Source organism: Calonectris borealis, chromosome 1 (assembly GCF_964195595.1).
Source record: "Calonectris borealis chromosome 1, bCalBor7.hap1.2, whole genome shotgun sequence".
Classification (NCBI taxonomy): domain Eukaryota; kingdom Metazoa; phylum Chordata; class Aves; order Procellariiformes; family Procellariidae; genus Calonectris; species Calonectris borealis.
Window position 1 is genome coordinate 1,015,262 of NC_134312.1, and position 22,919 is coordinate 1,038,180.

At 67.2% G+C, this 22,919-nt stretch overlaps 2 protein-coding genes across 2 annotated transcripts in view; one reads left to right on the forward strand and one right to left on the reverse strand.

The window, feature by feature from the left end:
- Positions 1-22,919, forward strand: part of SND1 (staphylococcal nuclease and tudor domain containing 1) — a 138,017-nt gene that overhangs the window by 104,398 nt on the left and 10,700 nt on the right. The gene's annotated exons all lie outside the window — the stretch shown is intronic.
- On the reverse strand, positions 16,418-21,865 carry LRRC4 (leucine rich repeat containing 4). Its single transcript, XM_075141253.1, has one exon. It carries the CDS (start codon positions 19,424-19,426, stop codon positions 17,462-17,464), a length of 1,965 nt encoding a protein of 654 aa, XP_074997354.1. The 5' UTR covers positions 19,427-21,865; the 3' UTR covers positions 16,418-17,461.

The window sequence follows — 22,919 nt, forward strand, 5'->3', positions numbered from 1 at the left end:
TTTTATTTTATTTTATTTTACTTCATTTTATTATTTTTGGTGGAAATCAATATTGGATCATGGTCTCTGCTCTGAACATGATAGTGGCTGCGGCTCCGGTGCTCTGCGTTCGGCTGGCGTGGCCCTGCCTTCGCACTCCTCCACGCTGCCAGTCCCACACCAAGGAGGACTGGGGAGGACTGGGGAGGACTGGGGAGGACTGGGGAGGACTGGGGACCCAGCTCCAGCCCCCAAACCCCCTCCTCCACGGTGGGAGCCAGCCCGGGCTGGACATCTCCTGCTCTCCCTGCTCCTGCAGCCGCATCCTCCTGGAGCGGTCCTGCCGGCGCAGGGATGGAGCGGCACAGCGGGGGGGCTCTGGCTTGGCCGAGGGGGCCGCATCCTGCTGGGTGCTGGGCAAGGCTGCTGCACGTGTCCCAGTAAGGCTGCAAAAGCGGTGACCCCAAAAAGCACCTGGCGAATGACGCCTGCAGAAGCCCGGCGAGCAGAGAGATGATGCTTGCAGAAAAGGAAAGCGCCGAGGAAGCAGGACGCAGCGTGTGGCCGCGCCGGGGGCGTCCGGCACGGAGTGGGGGTTGCTGCTGCCTTGAGGTGGGTTGGGGTGCAAATGGGGCAACCCCCCCAGCAGCCACCTTGGCGAGGGCTCGTCCGTCTCTGGGACAGCCCGGAGCGGGGGATGGCTCCGGCGGGAAGGGGCAGCCCGGGGTGCCGGGTCCCACAGCCGCCCCGCGCAGGGATCCCCGCCATGCGGCTGAGGACCACGGGCGGCTCCGTTGCTTTATGCCCGTTCCCAGTTAAACTGGGTGAGGAACCCCTTACGGCAAGGGCTGCCCAATCCCCCCCCACGGGTTTTACCCATCCCCTGCGGCAGCCGCAGCCAGCGCTGGGCCCGGCCGGAGAGCTCTGCTCAGCACCTGCCTGCGCCGGTGCAGCCCCGCGGGGAGGGGCAGAGTTCGGCCCTGGTGCCTGCAGGGGGGTGCCAGGAGCGGGCTGCGGCGGCTGCGGGGCTCTGCCGGAGCCTCAGCTCGGCCGGCGGCGCCTCCTCCTCCGCGGCCACCCCGGGAGCAGCGGCCGAGCGGCACGCTGCCTGTCCCCCACGCTGCCTGTCCCCCACGCTGCCTGTCCCCCACGCTGCCTCTCCGCTTCGGGGTGCTTCTCCCCGTGCCCCCCATGCGAAGGGGGTGAGCTGGGGTAGAGCCGTGTCGGGACCCCTCCGAGCAGGGGGGGTGCACCGAGGGGGGGTTGCAGCAGAGCCAGGTCCTCTGCAGTGCTTTGCCTTGCTCTCCGCGGAGCTGTGATGCATGGCGGACGCACGGCAGGTGCAGGGTGGGTGCATGATGGATGCACAGTGGATGCAGGGTGGATGCAAGGTGGATGTGTGGTAGATGCACGGCGCATGCACAGTGGATGCATGGTAGATGCTCAGCAGATGCAGGGTGGATGCACAACGGATGTGTGGTGGATGCATGGATGCAGGGCAGATGCACAGCAGAAGCACAGTGGATGCACAGCGGATGCAAGGCAGGTACGCGGCGGATGCACGGTGGATGCATGGTAGTTGCGTGGTGGATGCTCAGCAGGTGCACAGTGGCTGCAGAATGGGTGCACGGCAGATGCATGGTGGATGCACAAAGGATGCAGGGCGGATGCACAGTGGATGTGTCGTGGTTGCACAGCAGAAGCACAGCTGATGCACAGAGGATGCATGGCGGATGCGTGGCAGATGCATGGCGGATGCACAGTGGATGCAGGGTGAATGCACAGTGGATGCATGGCGGATGCACAGCAGATGCATGGTGGATGCACAGCGGATGCATGGTGGATGCACAGCGGATGCATGGCAATTGCACAGCGAATGCATGGCAGATGCATGGCGGATGCATGGAGGATGCACAGCGGATGTGTGGCAGATGCATGGTGGATGCATGGCGAATGCACAGCAGATGCGTGGCGGTTGCACGGTGGATGCATGGCAGATGCATGGTGGATGCGTGGTGGATGCACAGCAGATGCATGGCGGAGGCACAGCAGATGCGTGGGGTTGCACAGCAGCAGCACAGCGGACGCGTGGTAGATGTGAGGTGGATGCACAGCGGCCGCCCGGCAGATGCCTGGTGGATGCTGCAGCTGCGGAGGGGACGCGCGGCGGATGCGCAGTGGGGACGTGGCAGATGCGTGGTGGCTGCACGGCGGATGCGTGTTGGATGCACGGCGAGCGCATGGCAGACGCGTGGCATGTGCCGGAGCTGCCGTGGGCAGCAGGGCCGATGCAGCACCTTCCCGGCAGCGCCGGCAGGGCCCTCCTCGCAGGGAGCGGCGGACGACCTTGCATGGCCCCGGCTAATACTAATTACAGAAATTGCCCGGCAGGGGAGCGGCTTTATCTTCTCAGCTGAAAAACTGTAAATTACTTTCTTTTGATCTTCTGAAGGAGAAAGTATCCAGGCGCCCGCGAGCTGCGTGCCGGGCACCCCGGCCGGCGTTCCCGGCAGGAGGGACGGGCAGCTCCCGGCTGCTCTGCAGGGCGGCAGGTTTGGGTGCCGCTTTCTGCTTTTCCTGCCGATTCTGCCGGGGGAAGGCGAGCGCCGCGGCCGCGTCCTGCAGGCGAGGCTGGGTCCAGGGGGGACGATGCCGGATCCGGGCTGCCGAGCGCGCGCAGGGATTCGCCGCCAACCTGCCTCCTGTCTCTGCCTCCCCCCTGGTTTTAATGTGCTCTCATTAAGGTCTCTTGATATTAAAATTCACTAACTCAGGCAACATCTCTGATTGAAACTTCTGTGTCACCAGAGCGCGAGATCCATTTTGTGTAATTACGCCGTGATTCATAATTTCAATATAGGATAAAAAATGCCCTCCGCAGCCCTTAGCCATCTCCCCGAGTGACTGTCAAGATAAAACTCTGCAATTTATGCACAGATGACTTTGCTCTTCCCCGCTCTCACCCTTCCCTTCGCCGGCTATATTTACACCCTGGCGTCGGTGCTGTCGGTAATTCCTCGCTCCCTTTAAATTAGCCGTCGTTACCAGGCGCGGCTTCGCCTCCTCCCCGCCGTGGCCGAGGGGTGCGGGAGCTCGGCCCCCCTCGACCGCACAGACCCTTGCCCGGTTGAGCTGCAGCCGTTTGCGGCGGCGGATGGCGGCATTCGTCCTGGCGCGGTGAGCGGGTGCCGCTGCGCCGGTGCCGGCGGCTGCTCGGCACAGGGGTTCCTCCACTGGTTCATGCGGAAACACAGCTGCCGCCCGGGTGCGGGGGTGCCCTTCGCTTTCGGGGGGTTTAAGTGCTGCCACTTAAATCCCAGCGTGACTAAATGAGCCCCCCCGGGCAAGCGGGGGGCTCCTGGGCAGGGCACGGACCCCCTGCGGTGCCGGCGCGGGGTTGCACGTGGGGAGGCAGCACCTTCCTCTTGCCCCGTCCCAGGGAGCTGGGGCAGGAACTGGGGGGCTGGGGCAGGAACTGGGGGGGGCTGGGGCAGGAATTGAGGGGCTGGGGCAGGGATAGGGGGGCTGGGGCAGGAATGGGGGGGCTGGGGCAGGAATGCACGAATGGGGGGGCTGGGGCAGGAATAGGGGCTGGGGCAGGAATGGGGGGGCTGGGGCAGGGATAGGGGCTGGGGCAGGAATGGGGGGGCTGGGGCAGGGATAGGGGAGTTGGGGCAGGAATGGTGGGGCTAGGGCAGGGATAGGGGGGTTGGGGCAGGAATGGGGGGGCTGGGGTAGGAATAGGGGCTGGGGTAGGAATGGGGGGGCTGGTGTAGGAATAGGGGCTGGGGCAGGAATGAGGAGGCTGGGGCAGGAATGGGGGGGCTGGGGTAGGAATAGGGGCTGGGGTAGGAATGGGGGGGCTGGTGTAGGAATAGGGGCTGGGGTAGGAATGGGGGGGCTGGGGTAGGAATGGGGGGGCTGGTGTAGGAATAGGGGCTGGGGCAGGAATGAGGAGGCTGGGGCAGGAATGGGGGGGCTGGGGTAGGAATAGGGGCTGGGGTAGGAATGGGGGGGCTGGTGTAGGAATAGGGGCTGGGGTAGGAATGGGGGGGCTGGGGTAGGAATAGGGGCTGGGGCAGGAATGAGGGGGCTGGGGCAGGAATTGGGGGGCTGGGGCAGGGATAGGGGGGCTGGGGCAGGAATGAGGGGGCTGGGGCAGGAGGAGGGAGACGCGGCTGCATCCCGGCACCTTGCAGGCTGCGGCTGCCCCGTGGCACCGGGCAGGGGACGGGGTGCCGGCGGGACGGGAACTGAGGCCATCCTGGGTGGGGACCTGGCTGCGGATGCAGTTGTGGGTGCGGATGCAGATGTGGCTGCAGCTGCAGGGCAATGCAGGCGGCTGTGGAGGTCGGCAGCGGCGAGAGCCTGCGCCCACCTGAAACGCCGCAGGTTGGCGGGCGCGGGGACGCGGGGACGCGGCAGGCGTCTCCGTCCCTCCTCGGCACCTTGCGGCGTGCGGTCGGCTGCTGTAAACTGCTGACCCGCGTCCCAGGGGCATCGCTCTGCTTCCTTAGCACATCCAGGAGGCTCCGGCTCCGCCGCCGCTCGCCGCCCCGCACCAGCCAGGGCCTGTCACATCCCATTACGCTTGCTCGCCCGCCTGCCCGCCTCCTGCCCGCTCTCGGGGGTCCTGCCCACCTCTGCCCGTCGGCGGGGGGCAACTGCCATCGTGGCTGTGGCAGCCCCCCGGGGGAAGGCGGCTGCCTTGGGGTCCTGAGCCGGCCGTGGGGTGCTGTGGGCAGCCGGGAGGGCACAGCGCGGGCGCCTGCCCCCCGCCCTCGGCTCCGCTGCCTCCCCGGCTGCGTTTCTCCTTCCTGCGTCGACCCCTTCAGTGTTTCACCCCATCTGGCCTCGATGCACGTGGAATTTCGATCGGGGCTCTAACAAAGCCGCAGCTGCTGGCTCGCCGCTGCCGGGGCTGAGCCGAGCGGGGTCTCGGCGCTGGCAGGCATGGGGGTGGGGGGGACCATGCTCCGGCCGCCTCCTGTGTCCCCCCGAGGCGGGCAGCCCCCAGCCCCATGGTGGGGTGGCAGCGTTGGGACAGTCCCCTCCCGTGGTGCCGCGAGAAGGGGGCCGGCTTTGACCCCCAGCCTGGGATGGATGTGGCACATCGTGGTGGCTGCTGCGGGTCTTATCCTGCTCCCGGCACAGCCGATGGCACCGTGCCGGGCGTCACCAGCCCAGGAGGAGGGCGATGCCGGCAGCACCGGGGCGGTTGATCCTGCCCGGCGCGGTGGGCAGGGCTGTGGGTCGCCCGCTGCCCCGCTGCTGCTTCTCACCGGGCTGGGCAGGCGCTGCGGGGCTCCCGGGGGACAGCGGGGTCTGGTTTGGCTCCCGCCTTAATCAGCGGCTCGCAAAGCCGGCACGGCACGGCCGAGAGGCAGCAGGCGCCGGCGCTGCCCTCCCGCAGCTGGGGCAAGGGCTGGACGAGCCCTGCGCTGCCGGCTCCGCATTTTGGGGTGCAGCCGGGGTGGGACCTGGGGCGTCTTGGGGGAGCCTCTGCAGGGGGTCAGGACCCAAATGGCCCTCGGGGACATTCCCCGGACCCTTCTCTCTGAGCCAGGGCGAGGTGCGCACGGTGCCCGGGTGGCAGCGGGGCAGGGGTCTGCCTGTACCCCTCTGCCCCGGGGCCGTTGGCTGGAGGAACCCCCAAATTCCACGGTCCCCGCAGGGCACAGCAGCCAAGCGCCCCGAGACTGCAGCGGCTGAGTCCCTGCTCTGGGGACGGCGGCTGCAGAGGGTGGCTTGAATAAATAAAAAATCCCCCGAGGAGGATTAAGGTGCTGCCATCCCAGGGAGCTGCCGGGGAGGAGAGAGGGTGACGGGCACCTTCCCTTCGGATTCGCTTGGGTGACTCCTGCCACGGTGTCCCCTCGCCCCGCTCGGTGCTGCCACCCCGGCTTGGCTTTGGCGTTTGGTGCCCACCCACGCACCCAGTTGTCCCCAGGCACGATGGGGCTCTTAAACCATGGCAGCTCCCTCCTGGGGTGCATGGGGACAGGGTGGCAGCTCCCTCCTGGGGTGCATGGGGACAGGGTGGCAGCTCCCTCCCGGGGTGCATGGGGACAGGGTGGCAGCTCCCTCCTGGGGTGCACGGGGACAGGGTGGCAGCTCCCTCCCGGGGTGCATGGGGACAGGGTGGCAGCTCCCTCCCGGGGTGCAAGGGGACAGGGTGGCAGCTCCCTCCTGGGGTGCAGTGGGGTGGCAGCCCCCTCCCGGGGTGCAGGGTGGGTGCTACCCTTGCCTGCATCCCTGCTGCTTTCCTGAGCGTGGGGGGGTCCCCGGTTTTGCGGGGAGGCTCTTTGGAGGGTGATTCCCTTCAGTTTCCATGGCAACCAGATGATGGGGATCCCCCATCGTCTGTCCATCCATCGCTGGCTGCATCACCGCTGTGGGGCCCAACGGCGTGGACAGTGGACGGGGCTGCCCGGTGGGGAGCTGTGGGGGGGGTCACGGCTCCAGCACCCCCATCACGCTCCCTGCAAACCGCCCCTGGTGCCGTAATCATGCGAAATGGGTCCAAAATATCCCCTGTGCCCCAGGACATTGGGGGTGCTCCACTGCCTGCACCAGCCCCTGCCAGCCCCCGTACCCCCCCACCAGCCCCTGCCACCCCCCGCCAGCTCCTGCCAGCCCCTGCACCCCCTGCCAGCCCCCCCAACCCCCCCAAGCTCCTGCCAGCCCCTGCCACTCTCCACCAGCCAGCCCAGCCCCTGCCACCCCCCGCCACCCCCCGCCAGCCCCTGCCTTCCCCCCCAAGCCCCCCCAGCCCCTGCCACCCCCCCACCCTGTGCCACCCCCCCAGCCCCCGGCTCTTCTTGCAATGCAGCAGTTTCCAGCCGGGAGGTGCAGCGGGAGCCGTTCCCGCTGACGGATCCGCAGCTCGGGGCCGATTTCCCTGCCAGCGGCGGGTGCCGAGCGGTAATTTTAGAACAGGGTCAGGCCTATATTTTTAGAGCGGGGCTGGCGTGCGGCTCGCCCTCCCTGCGCGCAGCCCGGGCAGCACCGGCCGGGGCGGCAGGACCTCATCTGCCAGCAGCCGCCGGCGCAGCCCCTGCCCGCGGCCCCTGCCCGCGTCCCCCAGCCCCTCGGGCCCTTTGAAGGTTTTCTCTCCGTAATCCCGGCTGCCGGCGCGTGCCGGGTCAGCGGGCTTTTAAACTCCTCGGCTAAATGCTCGAGTCCTGCAGGAACTGAGCAGAAAGGAGCCTTTTATTTTTGATTCCCCTTTTTTTTTCCTCACCTCTTTCACTTGTGCACTTCAAACACGAGGTTTTAATGCAAGAAGCAGGGGACAGGGACAGGAGGTGACATCCCGGACCTGGCAGGGGACGAGCTCCAAGGAGGGGGTCTGCTCCTCGGTGTGGCCCCGGAGGCTGGGGGGCGACGGCACCCGGCTCTGCCCACGTGTGCGTGTTCACACCCTGTCCCCAAAGGCGTGGCGGGGGTGCAGGCGATGTGGCACCCCCGAGGCCGGTGCCGGCACGGCGCTCGGTCACCGCTGGCCTGTTTCCGTGGACTCCCCAAGCCGGAACGGCGTGATGGCGCGGTACCAGCCGCCTCCATCCCCGCTCACCCGAGCGGAGCAGCAGCAGTGAGCTGGAGAGGCATGCTGGCACAGAGCCGCACCGTGCCGGCACAGAACCGTGCCATACCGTGCCGTGCCATCCGCAGTGCCAGTGCTTTGCAGGCACGCTGGAGATGCCCCAAGCACCAATGCCCGTGAAAACCCTGGGGTGCAAAGCTCGGGTCTGCCAGCAAAGCATCCGGGACGGTGCTGCCGGATGGGCTGGCGCTGCTCCGGCACGGCACGCCGTTCGACCAGGACTTCCTGGGGCCAGCTCGGAGGACCTGGCTGATAAGAGGAGGGAAATTATTCCGTGCTGTTAAGGATACTGCTCCCTTCGCTGGCCTCTCCAAGTCATTATATACAATCCATTACGTGGAATAGCGGATTTATTCCTTTACGGCACCCGGGGGCATGTTGGGCGCGCAGCCACCAACACCGCAGGCAGCCCGCTTCGTTACTAGCAGGTGATGATGGGGCTTAACGGCTGCTGGTGGCTTGGGGTGGGCGGCTGCCTGTCGGGGGGTCGGTTGGTCCCTCCCCATTACTGGTACCCGGCACCCCCCGGGGCAGGACACCCATCCCGCAGGGATGCAGCAGCCCCCCCCCAACATCCTGGGATGGGGGTCCCCTCCCACGCACGCCGGCTCCCCCCCGCCCGCGGGTGCTGGCACCCACCAGCCTGCTGCCCCCCCCCAGCCCTTCTCCTCCGCATCCCTGCCCGGGGCGAGGAGCCCCCATTTCCACCCCCACTGTGGGGCTCCAGCAGCAGCCTGGGGGTCCCGGCTGGCACTTCACCCCTCCCCTCGCCGGTGGAGAGAAAACCGGTGGGCATCTATCACAAAACCCTCCCTGTGATGCTGGTTGTGCCCTCCCTGTCCCCCCCCAACGTGTGGGGCTGGACCCGGCTTCGCCCCGCGGGGAATTGCTAATCCCGCTGCGAGCAGCTCCGTACCGGCTTTGTAAATCCCCCGGGAGCGGGGGTCCGAGCCCCTGCAGGAGGGGGCGTTTGGTCCCTTGTTGATTCCTTGTAACCCACATTTTTCCTTTATCGTTATGGTTTTAATTAGAGGCTCCAGCTGCTGCGTCAGCAGTTTGCGGGAGCCCAGGAGGCCGCGGCTCTGCGCCGAGCTGGGAAGGGGCAGACGCTGCTCTGCGGAGCCCCTCGGCGCTGCCGGCTGCGTGCCACGGAGCCGGCGACGGTCCCTGCCCGCCTTGGGCGCTGCCGAGCCTCTCCCAGGGATGCAGGGAGCCGGAGTCCTCCGGGAGAAGCAGCTCTGGCCCGAGCGCTGGCAGGGCTCGTTAAAAACTAAATGAGCTCTTGCCAGCAGGTCTTAGCCCCCACTCCTTGCCGGAGCCTTCGAGAAGCGGGAGACCATCCCCGGGAGCATCCCCCGCGCACCCCCGCCTGCTGCCACGCTCCCCGGGGTCGGCATCCCGCGGGCGGGACCGGTTATGGAATCGCGGGCAAAAACTGACTTTGCCAAGGCGTGGTGCTCCCCCCTCGAAGGCATCCCTGCTGCCGGAATAGGAAGGAGTCATTCTCGGCGGCAGAAGCCGGTCAAAAACCCCCTTGGTGATGCCGGAGCCTTTGAATGCCACGTCCCGGCACAGCCCGGCCGGGCGCCGGTGGGTTGCCATGGCCCAAGGGGTGGCCGTGCCATTTCTGGCACCTCCTGGGGTTGGGGACAGAGGGTGCACGGAGCGTGGCGCGGGACAGGACCGGGATGCTCCGGGGTGCCGGGCGTTGGACGGGAGAGCTCAGCGGCTGCCGTCGCCTGCGCCAAGGCAGCGCCGGGAAGGTTGCCGGAGCCCCGTCCCACCCCTTCCCCCCTCGTGCTCGTGTTGTGCAAATGAGCAGCCTGATTTTGACAAGGTGCCTGATTTAATTACGTCGGCCAGGCTGCCGGCTTTCCCCAAAGTGCAGACTATTTTGCGTCTACACGGCGCCAGCCGTCCGCGGGGTCCCGCCGGGCTTTACCGGCGCGACGCGGGGGCCACTGGCCCGGCACTGATGCGCTCCACCTCCGGGAGCCGGGCCGCGGCAGCCGGCACGTGGCCGCGGCGAGGAGGCCACGCGGAAGCCGGGACGCTGCCCGGGGACGTCGCGGCGGAGCTTTGGAGAGCCGCAGTCACACCGCGCTGGCACCCCGAACCCCGCCGGCCGCCCCGCGCTCCGTCCCGGAGCCGATGGGTTTTCCCAGGGGTACTCGGCATGGGATGGGGGGTCCCACCGCCGCTGCCAGCGGCACCGCGCCATCCTCCTGACCCGCTTCAGCATTAACCCAATTTCGGAGGTTCCAACCCGCAACGGCGCGTTATGCAAAGCAGCTCCGGCAATTGCTAAACTGTTTATGCAAATGGGCCCGGCAGCCACCCGTGCTGCAATCCTAATTACTTGGGGGGGGGAAGAGCAAATAAAATCCTCTCCCCCTTAAAAAGAAGCGCTTGCCGCAGTCTGCAGTTCAGGCTTGGGGAAAAAAAGTCCAACCGGGAAAGCGGCCTGGCACGTGGCGGCAGCTCGGCCAGTGCCGGCACAGCCCCGCGGTGCTGCCGGGGGGCCGGGGAGGGGAGGGGAGGGGAGAGGCAGGATGGTGCTCAGCCACCCCTCACTGCCGATGCTGCTGCAGTGGGAGCTGGGGTACAGCATGGCGGCTGCAGCAGGGCTCGCTGTGCCTCAGTTTCCCCACCCGGCCCGGTGGAGCCTGGAGCGGGGACGGTGCTGTGCGTGGCCGGCGTGTGGCGCGCAGCCGGCGGGGAGCGGCGGTGTGTCGGAGGGCTGATGGCTGCCGCTCGGGCGTCACTCAGCTTCTTGCTTCTGGGTATTTTTAATCTTGACAAGGACGTCCGTCTGTCCGTCCGCCCGCCCACCCAGGGCTGCCGTGCTGCCGGTGCAGCCCTTGGCCAACTCACCCACCCGCTTTCCTCCACCGCCGTTGTTCATCCTCCTCCTCCTCCTCGCGGCCGAGCTCCCCGTGCCGCGCGTGGGGTCTCCGTGCTGGCTGTGGGGAGCCCGTGCCGGGGCACCGCGTCCCCGTCACCCCCGGAGCCGGGATCTTGTGGGGGCTTTGCCGTGCAGGGAGCTGCCGCAGCGATGTCCCCGGGGTCGCACCGGGCGCGGACGGGGACGGGGACAGGGACAAGCTGCCGGGCACCGCCATCCCTCTGCAAATTTGGCTTCCCGCTGCAGGGGACGGAGCTGGGAGGAGCGTGGAGGTTCCCCGGGAGCCACCGCCTCGTCCTGCTGCCGTCTGCCCCACGGGGAGGGTGGGTGCCCCCAGGGACCCCACGGAGCTGCGGGGCTGGGGGCTCCTCTTCCTCGCGAGCCGGGAGAAGGACGGGGTGTTACAGAAATAAAAGTAATAACTAGGAATTTGGTGGAGGGCCCCGAAGCCACGCGCAGGCAGGACCCCTCGTGCCGAGCAGCCGGAGGGCAGAGCACGGGGAAGGCAGCCCGGGCAGGGCAGGGGTCCCCAGGCCCCGCTCTGGGGAGGGGGATCCTCTGCTGGGCACGTCCCCGGGGACTCGGGTGACACTGGGGGGCACGCTGCGAGCGCCGCTCCCCCCGGCACCGGGCTTGGCAAAGCCCTCCACAGCAAAAGGCCGGGGTGGGGGTCCCGGCGGTGGTCCCCGAGGCTCCCACGGGTGGCCCGGGGACACGTGCGTGCCCCAGGGCGGAGGAGGCTCGCGCTGGCGGGGGGAGCAGCCACGTTCCTCCCCACCCTCTCGCCTGCCGGGAGGCTGCGGGTATATTTTTAACCCGGCGGCTCCGGCTGCTGCTGACTCACCGGCCAGGTGAAGCCAGCGGCCGGTGACGAACCTGCCCCGGCTCATTTTGGGCAGGAGGAGGTCGGGGCTGGCAGCGGCCGCGGTGGTGCCGGCGATGCTCCGGGAGGACCGACGGCTCGCGGCCCTGCGCTCGGGCGCGTGCAGGCGGCGTGCCGGCACCAGTAGCCGCGCGTGCCGCAGCCGCCCCCGCGGGGACCCCCGCTGCGATCGCGGTGCCAAGGTGCCCGCCCCAGCCCAGGCGGGCGATGGGGGGGCTGTCACCCCCCTGTGCGCCTCTCGGCACCCCGGCAATGCTCTGCTGTGGCAGCCGCCGCGCCGGTCCCGGCAGGAGCTGCCTGGACCTCTGGGACTACCAGAAAATTGCCCCGTCTGCAGAATTTCTCAGGCCCGAAATCCAACGCGCTTTTTGTCCTGCTGTGACGAATCGAGCCTTAAATTACCGGTCGTTAAATCTCCTGCGTGCCAGCGTATCGCCCCGCTCCTGCCTCCCTCCTCTGAGAGCATCCAAACCCCGCCGGGCCCAACCGGCAGCGCCGGTCCCAGGGCGCGTTACGGCACGCTGCCGCCGCAAACCCGCCGAGCTGCAAAAAAAAAAAAAAACCCATCTGCAGCACCGGAGCCAAAAATATCCGCAGCAATAAGAATAATTAACGGGAGCCCCACGTCGGGTTGTGTGCCGAGCGGCTGGGAGCCCACGCCACCGTAACGGCTGCCGTAACGGCTGCCTGCCACGGTGGGCATGGCCCCGGGACGGCCACCCCGGTGACACTGGGGCAAGGGGACCCCCGGGAGGTGCCACCGCGGAGCCCCGTGCAATGGCAAGGGGCTGGGTGCCCCGTGCTCAGTGCCGGCGGGAGCCTCTGCCGACCCTCCTGCCGCGTCCCACCGTGTCCCATCGTGTCCCACCGCATCCCACCGCCCCCACAGCCGCGGGCACGGGGGCGGGCGCGGGGAGCAGCCCCCCCAGTCCCGCCGCTGCGGGGGTTTCTCGGCGGCTGCTGTGACATTTGCTTTTTTCCTGAAAGTGCATATTCTTATTTAGTAAATATTTGACTTTTCCCAAGCACGGCGGCTAATTACCGAGCTGCTCTTGCCGAAACCCGTTGCCGCCGTGTGCAGGCGGGGAAAGAAACGGCCCCGGCACCGGGGCACAGCCTCCCCACACCAGCCGAGCACCCCAACCTGCGCCCACCCCGGCTGGGGGAGTGGGGAGCCGGCAGGGACCCCCGGCCGCAGCGATGCCAGGGGTGCGCCATGGGGGGCCCCATCCGGCTCTCGGGGCACTGGCAAAGCCACCGGCACCCGCTGGCACGTGCCGGCGTAGCGGCCGGTCCCCGCCAGGGAGGTTGCCATAGAAATTATCCTTAACAAGCCCATAGGTTTTCATCACGGGATGCTGCAGCTGCCGCGCGGCCCCCGCTCCGCTCCGGGGTGTTTTCCTCATTAAACCTGCCGGGAGGGGGAACCCGCCGTGGGGCAGCTGTGGGGCAGCCGTGGGGCGGTTTGCAGGGGGTAGCCGGGCACCGGCAGGGTTTGGTGTGGGGCACCTGCCAGCCCCCCCCCAGCCCTGCCCGCTGCCGCCCGTGCCGGGGCCGGCGTGCCCTTGCCGGCCGGGCTGGCTATCGGCGGCGAGCGGCAAAGCATCTCTGGCAGCTGAAATCTCCCGTCCCCCCCCAAAAAAAAGCGCGGGGGGTGGGCGGCGGGCGGATGGCGTGTGTGCGGGGGGGGGCCCGTGCCTGGCATCGCCGCCGGGGCCGCCAATGAAAGGTTTTTATATTCCCGTCGCTCTGGTTTTCGCATGGCTCCGCGAAGCCGGTGACGAAGGCGCTCGCACGGGGCTGCCTGCAAATACCCACCCGCCCTCGTCCGTACGGCTGGACGTCCGTCTGTCCCTCGCCGGCAGTGCCAGCTTCCCCCCCGTGCCGCTCGGTCCCTGCAGCCCTGCTCCCCTGCTCCCAGACCCTGCCCGCAGCCCCAGTGCCCTGCCTGCAGCCCCAGCCCCCTGCCTGCACTGCCAGCCCCCCTGCCTGCACTGCCAGCCCCCTGCCTGCACTGCCAGCCCCCCTGCCTGCACTGCCAGCCCCCTGCCTGCAGCCCCAGCCCCCTGCCTGCACTGCCAGCCCCCTGCCTGCACTGCCAGCCCCCTGCCTGCAGATACGGTGGGAGATTCAGGCAGGAAAGTTTTCGAGCCCTGGGAGCAGGGACCGGCCAGCTCCGGTGCTGTGGCACTGCCAGCAGTGCCCTGGCCTCCCCTGAGCATGCTGCAGCCCCCTGACCACGCTGCAGCCCCCCGAGCACGCTGCAGCCCCTCTACCCCATCACACTGCAGCCCCCCGAGCACGCTGCAGCCCCCCAAGCATGCTGCAGCCCCCTGATTGCATTGCAACCCCTCACGCTGATCACATCGCAACCCCTCTGCTCACGCTGCAGCCCCCGCTCACGCTGCAATCACTGCAACCCCTCAACTTGCTCACACAGCAGCCCCTTGTGCTGATCATGCTGCAGCCCTCCATCCCATCGCATTGCAACCCCTTGCGCTGCGGCCCCCGGTCGCTCTGCAGCCCCCCTGAGCCCACCGCAACCCCTCTGCTCGCACTGCAGCCCCCTCATGCTGATCACACTGCAACCCTCCGTCGCATCACGCTGCAGCCCCTCGCACTGATCACACTGCAACACCCCTGATCACACTGCAGCCCCTGATCGCTCTCCAGCCCCCCGACCACTCTGCAACCCCCCCGGCCGCTCTCCAGCCCCTGATCACACTGCAGCCCCTCCATCGCATCACACTGCAACCCCTCTGATCACGCTGCAGCCCCTTGCAGTGATGACACCGCAGCCCCCCATCACACCGCAGCCCCCCCATCACACCGCAGCCCCTCGCTCCGGTGGCACCGCAGCCCCCACCCCACCCACGCTGTCCCCGCAGGGCCGGTGCGTGCCCTGGCCGCCCGCAGCCCCTCCGTGCCCACCGCAGAGCCCCCCCACGCTCCCTTCCAGCCCTTTTTTATAGCGGCGGGAGGATGATTTACGCGGGTGCTCTAATTTAAGGCTAAAATTAAAGCTAAGTGCTTAAATAAAATCGATATGTCACTTCAGCCCCATCCCCTCCCGCCTGGCCGCCAGATTAAAGGTTTGAATGGGACGCTTGCCCGGCCGGGCCCGGCGGAGGCTGGCGCGGGGAGGAGGAGTGCGGAGGTGCCGGCGGGGAGGAAGGCCCCGCAGCAAAGGCGGGGTGGGGGAGCTCAATCCGGCAGGAGGAAGAAGGGGAGCGGTGTTTGCCTTAGCAGATCAGCCGGAGTGGTAAAAGCTGGCAATAAAGAGAAACCCAGACATATGTTTTGATAGAAACCTTCCCGGCTTTCACCAAAAAAAGCAAAAAAGCCTAAAAAATCCCCCTAAAATCCCGAAGTTAAGCTCCCAACGCGATAACCACGACGGCTCCGCAGCGGCTGGGTGCTGTGTGATGGCTTGGTCCCGGCACGGGAGCCGGTGAAGCCGGGTGCCGGGGGTCTCCTCCACTCGGCATCCCCGGGCTGGGCGATGGGGTCCCCGGGGGTCCCCTACTCCATCCCCGCTGCCGGAGGCAGCCCACGGCCGCAGGGACGCGGGGACGGCACAAGGGTGGCCCCGGGGCTGCCGGCGGGCACCGTCACCCCGCACTGCCGCAAGGGCTGGGACGGGGGTGGCACCTCGGGGACCCCGCTGCCCCTGGGGTCCCTGTGTCCCCACCACCAGCACCCAGGGCACCCCATGTCCCTGCCGCCGGCACCCGGGGTCCCTGCGTCCCCGCACAGCCAGGGGTCCCGGTGTCCCCACACCCTTGGGGGTCACCGTGTCCCTGCACAGCCAGGGGTCCCGGTGCCCCCGCAGAGTCGGGGGTCCCGGTGTCCCCACCGCGGTGCCGGGGACGGCGTCCATCCCCCTTCCCCTGCCCGACCATCTTGGAGCGCGGGCAGCCGGGACCCGCTGCCGGGTGATTCATTCCCGGCTTTATCCTCCCTCTCGTCTGCGCCCGCTCCCGCCTTTAATGGCGAATTAAGATTTTCCAGCCGGGGAACCCATAAATCCGAGGGGGAGCGGCCCCGGCCCCCCCCAGGCAGCCCCTGGGGAGGACGGGGGGGGGCCGTCCCGCACGCCCCGGCCGGGGGGTCCCACGCTGGGCGACGGCACCGGCTGCCCACCGCGGTGGTGCCCGAAAGCCGGTGATGCCGGGGGTCCCGGCGTGCACACGCTTGGGTGCCCAGCTGGACGCTCAAGCTCCGGGGCACAAAGCCGGCGATGCCCCCCCCCTCCCCAGCATGTTTTGCCCCCCCAATTCAGGGCAGCCCCCCACGCGTCGCCCTGCGCCTCCTCCCTCTATTTTCCTCCCCCCTCCCCCTCCCTGATTTTTTGGAGGCTTTTTACTGCTGGGAAGACAAAAAAAGCAGCAACAGAAACCCTTTCAGGCCGCGGCTGCCGGGGGGGACACGGCAGCAGCCCCCCCGCAACCCGCCGGCTTAACCGCTCAGGGACATGGCATTACAAATTTTGAACAATATTTATTAAAATACAAAAATACACTTGTTTTTTTCTTTTTTTTTTTTGTTTGTTTCTCAGAGTACAGTCAGATCGTTCTGGCGTTTATATAGAGAGATATAGATATAGATATAACTTCTGCGTCTCCTTCCCGCCTTCCCCCCCCGCGCCCCCCCCGCCCCCCGACTTTTAGTTCAGATTCAACACCCTCCGGTAATTTTTTTAAAGCTAAAATAAGAAATTAAAGTAGTTCCAGTGCCCGAGCGGCTGGGGAGGACCCCCCCCCGCTGCCCGACCCTGCCCGTGCCCCCCCACGGACCCCCCCCAGCCCCTCGGGACCCCCCACGAGGCACTTGCCGTCCCCGCCGGGACCCCCCCCGGCAGCCACCTCGGATGCTGGTGGCCCCCCCGGCCCCCTCCCGTCGCCGGGCTGAGCCCCCCGAGCCCTTAATTTCTCCTGGTCCCCCCCATTCCACAAGCAGCCCTCGGGGTGGGCTTGGGGGGGGGGGGGGCATCCTCGCCCCCACCCGGGGAAGGGAAGGGGGGGGTGGGGGAAAAAATACCCCCCCCCCCAAAAAAAAAGGACTAAAAATCGCAGCGTGTTGCTGAAGGGGGTCTACAATCATACGTCAGGTCTCCCGGCGGGGCCCCCCCAGCCCCCCAGGAGCCTTAGCCCTGTGCCGGCGGCACACGCCGGTGCCGGTGCCGGAGCCCGGTGCAGCGGCGCACGCCGGGGCCTGCAAGATGTGGTGCAGTGGGAAAGGGGGCGCGGAGCAGCGCGGGGGGCACCCACTTCTCGCCCCCCCCGCCGCTGGCCCCCCCCGCACACCCAGCACCCACCCGCCTGGGGTTGGGGTGTTTTTTCCCCCCCCTTTTCTTGGGTTTTTTGTTCATTTTTTGCTTTAGTACATTGCAGGCGCCCATCCCCGGCCCACAGGCTGCACCCCCCCACTCCCCCCCAAAAAATAAACCCCCAAAAATTAATTTCTTTATTGCATTTGGAAGATTTTGGCACAGCGCGGCGGCTCGGACCGCCGTCCCGCTCCCTGCTCCGGTTTGAAGCCGGCGCGGCCGGTGAAGGCGGCACACGGCCAGGACAGCGGCGTGGGACGGGGGTCCGGCCGCATTCTGCCCCCCCCACCCCCACCCTGCCGGGCTTCTCTCTGCGCTCCCCGCTACGGCGTCTCCCCCGCGCCGCGCTGCGCCGCGCTGCACCGCGCTGCATCGCGCACGGGGCCCTGCCGCCGCCGCTGCCGCTGCCGCCGCCGCTGCTCCGGTTTCTGCAAATTTGATTTTTTTTTCTCTCCCTCTTTTTAAATAGAACTTGCGAGTTAGAAAATAGTTTCTTTGTGGTTGTTTTTTTTTTTTGTTGTTAAATTTTAATATAATCTGCTTCTCTTATCAGCCCATAGATTTAATATATAAGCATGTACAAGAAAAAAAAGTCTCTCCCCCGCTCTGTACAAAAGTTGCTGTCTAGTTTTTTGTTTTTTCCTTTTTTTTGTTTTTTTTTTTTTGTTTGTTTGTTTTTTTCCTGTTTTTGTGCATTCTATTGCATTTGTAATTTCGGGGGGGGGTGGGGGCGGGGAAGAAAAAAGCCCCCCAAAAAAGTCATATCTGGGTTTCCTGTACTTTCTCCTTGGTGTGGGTCTGAATTATATAGGGTTCAGAGAGGGTGGTCCCGGGGGGGTGCAGAGAGTTCCCCAAGCTGTTCTCTGTCCAGTGGGCCCCGTGTGCCGGTTTGTAGGTGTTGTAGTTAATGTGGTCATGAATGGCGGGCAGCACCACTGCCCCCTCACCTGATACGCCGGCGGGAGCCGCCGCCGTCGTCGCCGCCGTCGCCGCCGGCGGGATGTCCTCGTCCACCTGGATGATCTCGACCGTCCGGGCGGCCGTCACGGTGCTGCGTTGCTGGTGCCGCTTGCGGAGTTTGTAGAAGACGATGAGCATGGCCGCGGCCAGGAGCGTCACCGCCACGAAGCAACCGATGATGATCTTGGTGGTCTTCATCACCTCGTCCAAGCTGGTCTGCATCTTGTCGCTGGAGTCGGCGGTGGGTACCGCCACCTGCTTGGGCGTCCGCGTGGTCTGGACCAGGACGGTGGTGGTGGTGGTGTACGCCGGCTGGTAGCCCGTCGACGTGGTGGGCACGGGCTTGGTGAACTTGGGGGAGATGTCCTCCGGGGAGATCTCGGTGGTCTCCACCGTGACAGTGGTGAAGAAGCTGTAGTTGGAGGTGTTGAGCTCAGCCGTGCTCACGTTGAGGTAGGCCGAGGCGTTGGAGTTCCCCGCCACGTTGGTCACCATGCAGGTGTAAACCCCGGTGTCCGTCAACAAGACGTGGGAGAAGTTCAAGGTGCCGTCGTTGAGGACAGAGATGCGCGGGTGGCTGGACGCGTGGCTCAGGACCGTCCCGTTAGGCAGCAACCACCTAACGGAGGACATGGAAGGAGTTCGACACTTGAGCTCGGCCACCCGCCCCTCAGAGATGTTGAGGTCCATGGGGGCGTCCATGATGAAGGGCGCCGAGCACTGGAAGGAGGTCTGGTCCACCTCCACCAGGAACCTGCCCCGCATGTGCAGGGGGGCATGGCAGCGCCCGCAGCAGGTGGAGTTGGTGGGGATGTACTCCCGCAACCACCACGACAGCCAGAGGATGTCGCAGTCGCAGTCCCAGGGGTTGTGGTGCAGGTGGAGCTCCACTAGGTACCGCAGCGGGGCAAAGAGGTCGTGGGGCAGAGAGGAGAGGTTGTTGTGGGCCAAGTTGAGCTCCACCAGCGCCGTCAGGTCGTCGAAGGCGTTCCGCTCGATCAGGTTGATCTGCGAGTTCATAATCCAGAGCTTTTTGAGGGACTTGAGCCCGTGGAAGGAGCCCGGTTTGATCTCGGGGAAGTTATTGCCCGACATCTCCAGCTCCTCCAGCCCCACCAAGGGCGTCAGGTTGGGCATGTCCTTAATGTTGCACATCCCCAAGTTCAGGTACTTGAGGTTGTACAAGCCCTCGAAAGCCCCCTCGGAGATGTACTCCAGCTTCTTCAGCTCGCCCAGGTCCAGGCGCATGAGGGAGGGCACCCGGTTGAAGGCGTACGAGGGGATGCTCTCAATGGGGTTGTTCCTCAACCACAGCTCCCGCAGCTTGGAGAGGTACTCGAAGGCCCCGCTGGGGATGACGGTCAACCAGTTGTCAAAGAGCTCCAGGGTGTTGAGGCTGGCCAGCCCGTTGAAAGCCCCCACCTCGATCTGCCGGATGGCGTTCCTGCCCAACTGCAGGACCTCCAGGTGATGCAGGTGGCGGAAAGTGTCCGCCTGGATCATCTGGATGTTGTTCTCCATGAGGTTGAGATACCGGGTGTTGGAGGGGATCCCGGGGGGGACCTCGGCGAGGCCGCGACGGGTGCAGACCACCTTGCTGAACTGGTTACTGCAGGAGCAAACGGAGGGGCAGCTCTGGGGTCCGGGGGAGGCGGCGGCAACGTATAGGATCCACGCGTGTACCGTCAAGTAGGAGACCAGGGCAGCTCTCCAGGCGCGGCGGCGGCGGTGGTGGTGCACAGTTACCTGCCACAAGAGCTTCATGATGTGGCACGTTCATCATTCACCATCGTCTGGGGATGTCGGCGTGAAAAGGAGAACTGGCTCAGGGCCCCCCCCCTCTCCCGGCTCCGACAAGCTGGGCCCGGCTGGCCGGAGGGGGGGGTCGCGGTGCCGGAGGGGGGGGGTCCGCGGAAAGGAGGGGGTTAAGGAAAAATGAAAATTTAGCCCCCAAAAAAAGCGACAATAGGTGCCGGGGGGGGGGGGGGAAGAGGCGCCCTCCCTCCCGGCCGAGCCCCGCTCTCCAGCCGTACCTACCTGGGGAAGGGGCGGGGGGGCCGCTCCGGGGGGGCTCGGCGCCGAGCGAGGGGGGAGCGGGGCCGGGCGGGGGGGGCCGGCTCCGGGAGGGGAAAAAAAAAAAAAGACAAAATGGCTCCTGGAGGCTGCGGTGCGGGGGGGGGCGGCCCGGCTAAGCGGGGGCCCGGCAGCCCCCCGCCGCGGCGAGCCCCGCCGCCGTGGGTGCCCGCGCCTCGCACCTCCGCCCGTGGGGCCGGGCCGGCAGCCCCGGCCACCCCGGCATGGCGGCCCCCGCCCGCGGGGAGAGGGCGGCGGGGGGATGAATAAAAAAAATCTAAAAAAAAATTAAAAAAAAAAAATTTAAAAATTAAAGAAAATAAAAATAAAAAATGAAAATAAAAAATGGAAATAAAAATGAAAATAAAAAAGAAAATAAAAATTAAAAATAAAAATAAAAAGATAAAAAAAAACCGGTATAAAAATAAACGCCTAGCTAGCTGCAGCCCCCGGAGCAGCGGGGAAAAGCCCCTCAGAGCAGGGGAAGGGCCGCGGCGGGGGGGGCTGGCGGCGGGGGCAGAGCCCCGGCGCGGCGGGCGGCGTTCGGCGGGTCCGGTCGTGGTTCCCGTCCGCCCTCCCGCGTCTCCGTCCCGCGTTCCCGCGTGGGCCGGTTGTCGCCTTCAGCGGCTCGGCCGCCCTCGCAGTGCGGTGGCGGTGGCCCCGGGGCCGGCGGGCATCCTCCGGTGCTAGCGGGCGTGCGGGCCCCGCGGAGCCCCGGCGCGGCGGCGGGCGGTGCGGGCGCGGGTGCGGGCGCGGGCGCGGGCGGCGCGGGCGGCGCGGGCGGTGCGGGCGGTGCGGGCGGCAGCCGCGCAGGCGGCTCTCTCATCCTTTTGTCCTTCAGTGGGAGCGCGGATGGATTGCTGACGCATCGCGTTGGGAGCCCGGCAGCAGCGGGGGATGCTCAGCACCGCCGGCCTCGCCAGCGCTCCGCACCCCCCACCCCCCCTCCGCACCCCCCCCTCCCGCCGCCGCCTTCCCCCCCCCACCCCCCCACCGCGCTCCGGAGGGGCCCCACCGGCCCCGGTTCGCCGGTGCGGCGGACGGGAGCTATTTTCGGTCTCGTTGCTCTGGGAGGAAGATGCGGGATGGGTTTCCTCCTCCCTCTTCCTCCTCCCTCCTCCTCCTCCTCCTCCTCCCCGCCCGCAGCCCCGCTCCGGGGGACCGCGCTGGCGATATGGGGGGGGGGGTGGTCTCAGCCTTGACCCCCCCGCCCCCGGAGGAGGGGAGCACCGCGGGGGGAGGACGGACGGACGGACGGATGGACGGACGGAGGCGGCGCAGTGCTAACGGAGCAGCTCGGCAGCTTTAAGGTGATGGGGGGGACTTGGCTCCGTCCGTGGCTGGTGGCCCCCACCCCACCCCCACCCCCCCCCATGCAGCGCAGGATCCGGTGCCCAGCTGAGCAGGGGTGCGTGGACCCCCGGGTGCAGCCCCCCCCCCACCCCCGGGCTCAGGGCTGAGACCTGACACAAGCTGGGACATTGATGGAGAGGATGAGCCCGGCTCTGCAGCGGTGGGGGAGGGTGCGGGGCACGGGTCCGGCTCTGCCGTGGGCTGGGGAGTGGGCGCGGTGCCGAGGTGATGGGTGCGGTGCCGGGGTGATGGGCACACGGGTGCTGCCTGCTTTTTGGGGGGTGCTCCTGGGTGTCCTGCCTCCGCCACCACCTTGGCTTCCCCTGGCAGCTGCGGGATGGCCCAGTGCAGGTGGATAATTAGTGCCGGACAGATAATTAGTAATGAACCCCTGGGATTGTGGGGGGCAAATGCCAGCACCCCAAGGTCCCATGGGTGCCAGCACCGGGGTGGCCCCTGCCACGATGCTGCGAGGTGAGTGGCACCCTGGTGTGCATCATCACTGGGATGTGGGCGGGGGGACACGGAGCAGGACCTGGGGGAGCTGCCGGGGGGCTGTGCCCCCCACCGTGGAGCCTGCCCCCCCCATGCTCTTTTACGCCCCTGTTGAGCTGCTGGTGGCCGAGGGTTTTGCCGGCAGCGCCGAAGCATCCCGAGCGGTCGCGGGGCCCCGGGTGGCAGCTCCGGAGGAGCCTCGGCTGAGTTTTAATTAATGCAAGAAAACGAGGACGCGGGCGGGGGGCTGGGGGGCCCCCCGGTGCAGCGCCCAGCTCGGCTCTCCCCCATGGGCTGCCGCACCCAACAGGATGCGTCCCTGCAGGATGCGGGGACCGTGGGGCCACCAGCCCTAAGATGGGGGTCCCCGGGGTCCTGGGTGGGGGGTGCCCCGGCCCCCCAGGCTGGCAGCGAGGAGGTGCTGGGGGTGGGCACGCTGCACCAGGGGGTGCAGAGTGAGGTGATGGGGGGGAACCTGGGAGCGTCTTTCCTTGGGGGGGGCATTAAAAGCCACCCCAGTCTTAGGTGGGTTCGCTGGTGCCTGATCGAAGCCACGCCTGCACCCCGCTGTCCCTGCCGGGTGGGCATCCTTGGGGACCCCGTGCAGGATTTCGGTGTCTGTGGGGCCCCCACCCCCGTGTCGGGATGGAGCGGGGTGGGATGAGGACGTGCCAACAGCACCCGCTGTGGAAGGGAGCGGGGCTGGGCCCCCCGGGAGCGGGGCCATGCACCCAAACTGGGGGCTGTGCGGGGTGAGGACGGGGAGCAGGGCCGGCACAGCCTGGCAGGGACCTCGTCCCGTCCCGGCACCCCGCCGGGGGCGAGGAGTCGTGGAAGTGGCTCCGGTGGGAAGCTCGGCTTTGGGACGAGGCGCAGGGATTCGGGTCCCCGCACAGCCCCCTCATCAGCTGATCACCCCCCCTCCCCGGCCCCCTGCTCCCCCGCTGTGCGGGGCTGTGCCCACCGGTGGCACGTGAAGCCGTCACCCGAGGGCCGGTGGGTGCCCGCAGCCAGCTGGGCACCTCTGTGGGGCTGGCGGGTGCTCAGGGGTGGCCCCTTGGGGACACCCTGCATGACAGCACCCCGTGGCACCCCAGGACTGCAGGGTGCCAGGCCTGGCTGGGGTCACTGTCCCCATGTTGGTGGCAGATCCCCGGGGGGCCGCTCGGCAGCCCCCCCCAGTGCTCCCCACTGCCAGGCGTGGCAGCCATGTCCCCTGGGTGCTGCAGGACCTGATGGCCTCCTCTACCCCACGGGTGGGTCCCCCACCTCCCCCGTCCCCCGCGGCAGAGAGCAGCGGTTGTGTCCCGTCCCTGCCAAAGCAAAGATCTTATTG

Coding starts and splice junctions, on each gene's coding strand:
- LRRC4 (XM_075141253.1), bottom strand. CDS start 19,426: ATGAAGCTCTTGTGGCAGGTAACTGTGCACCACCACCGCCGCCGCCGC.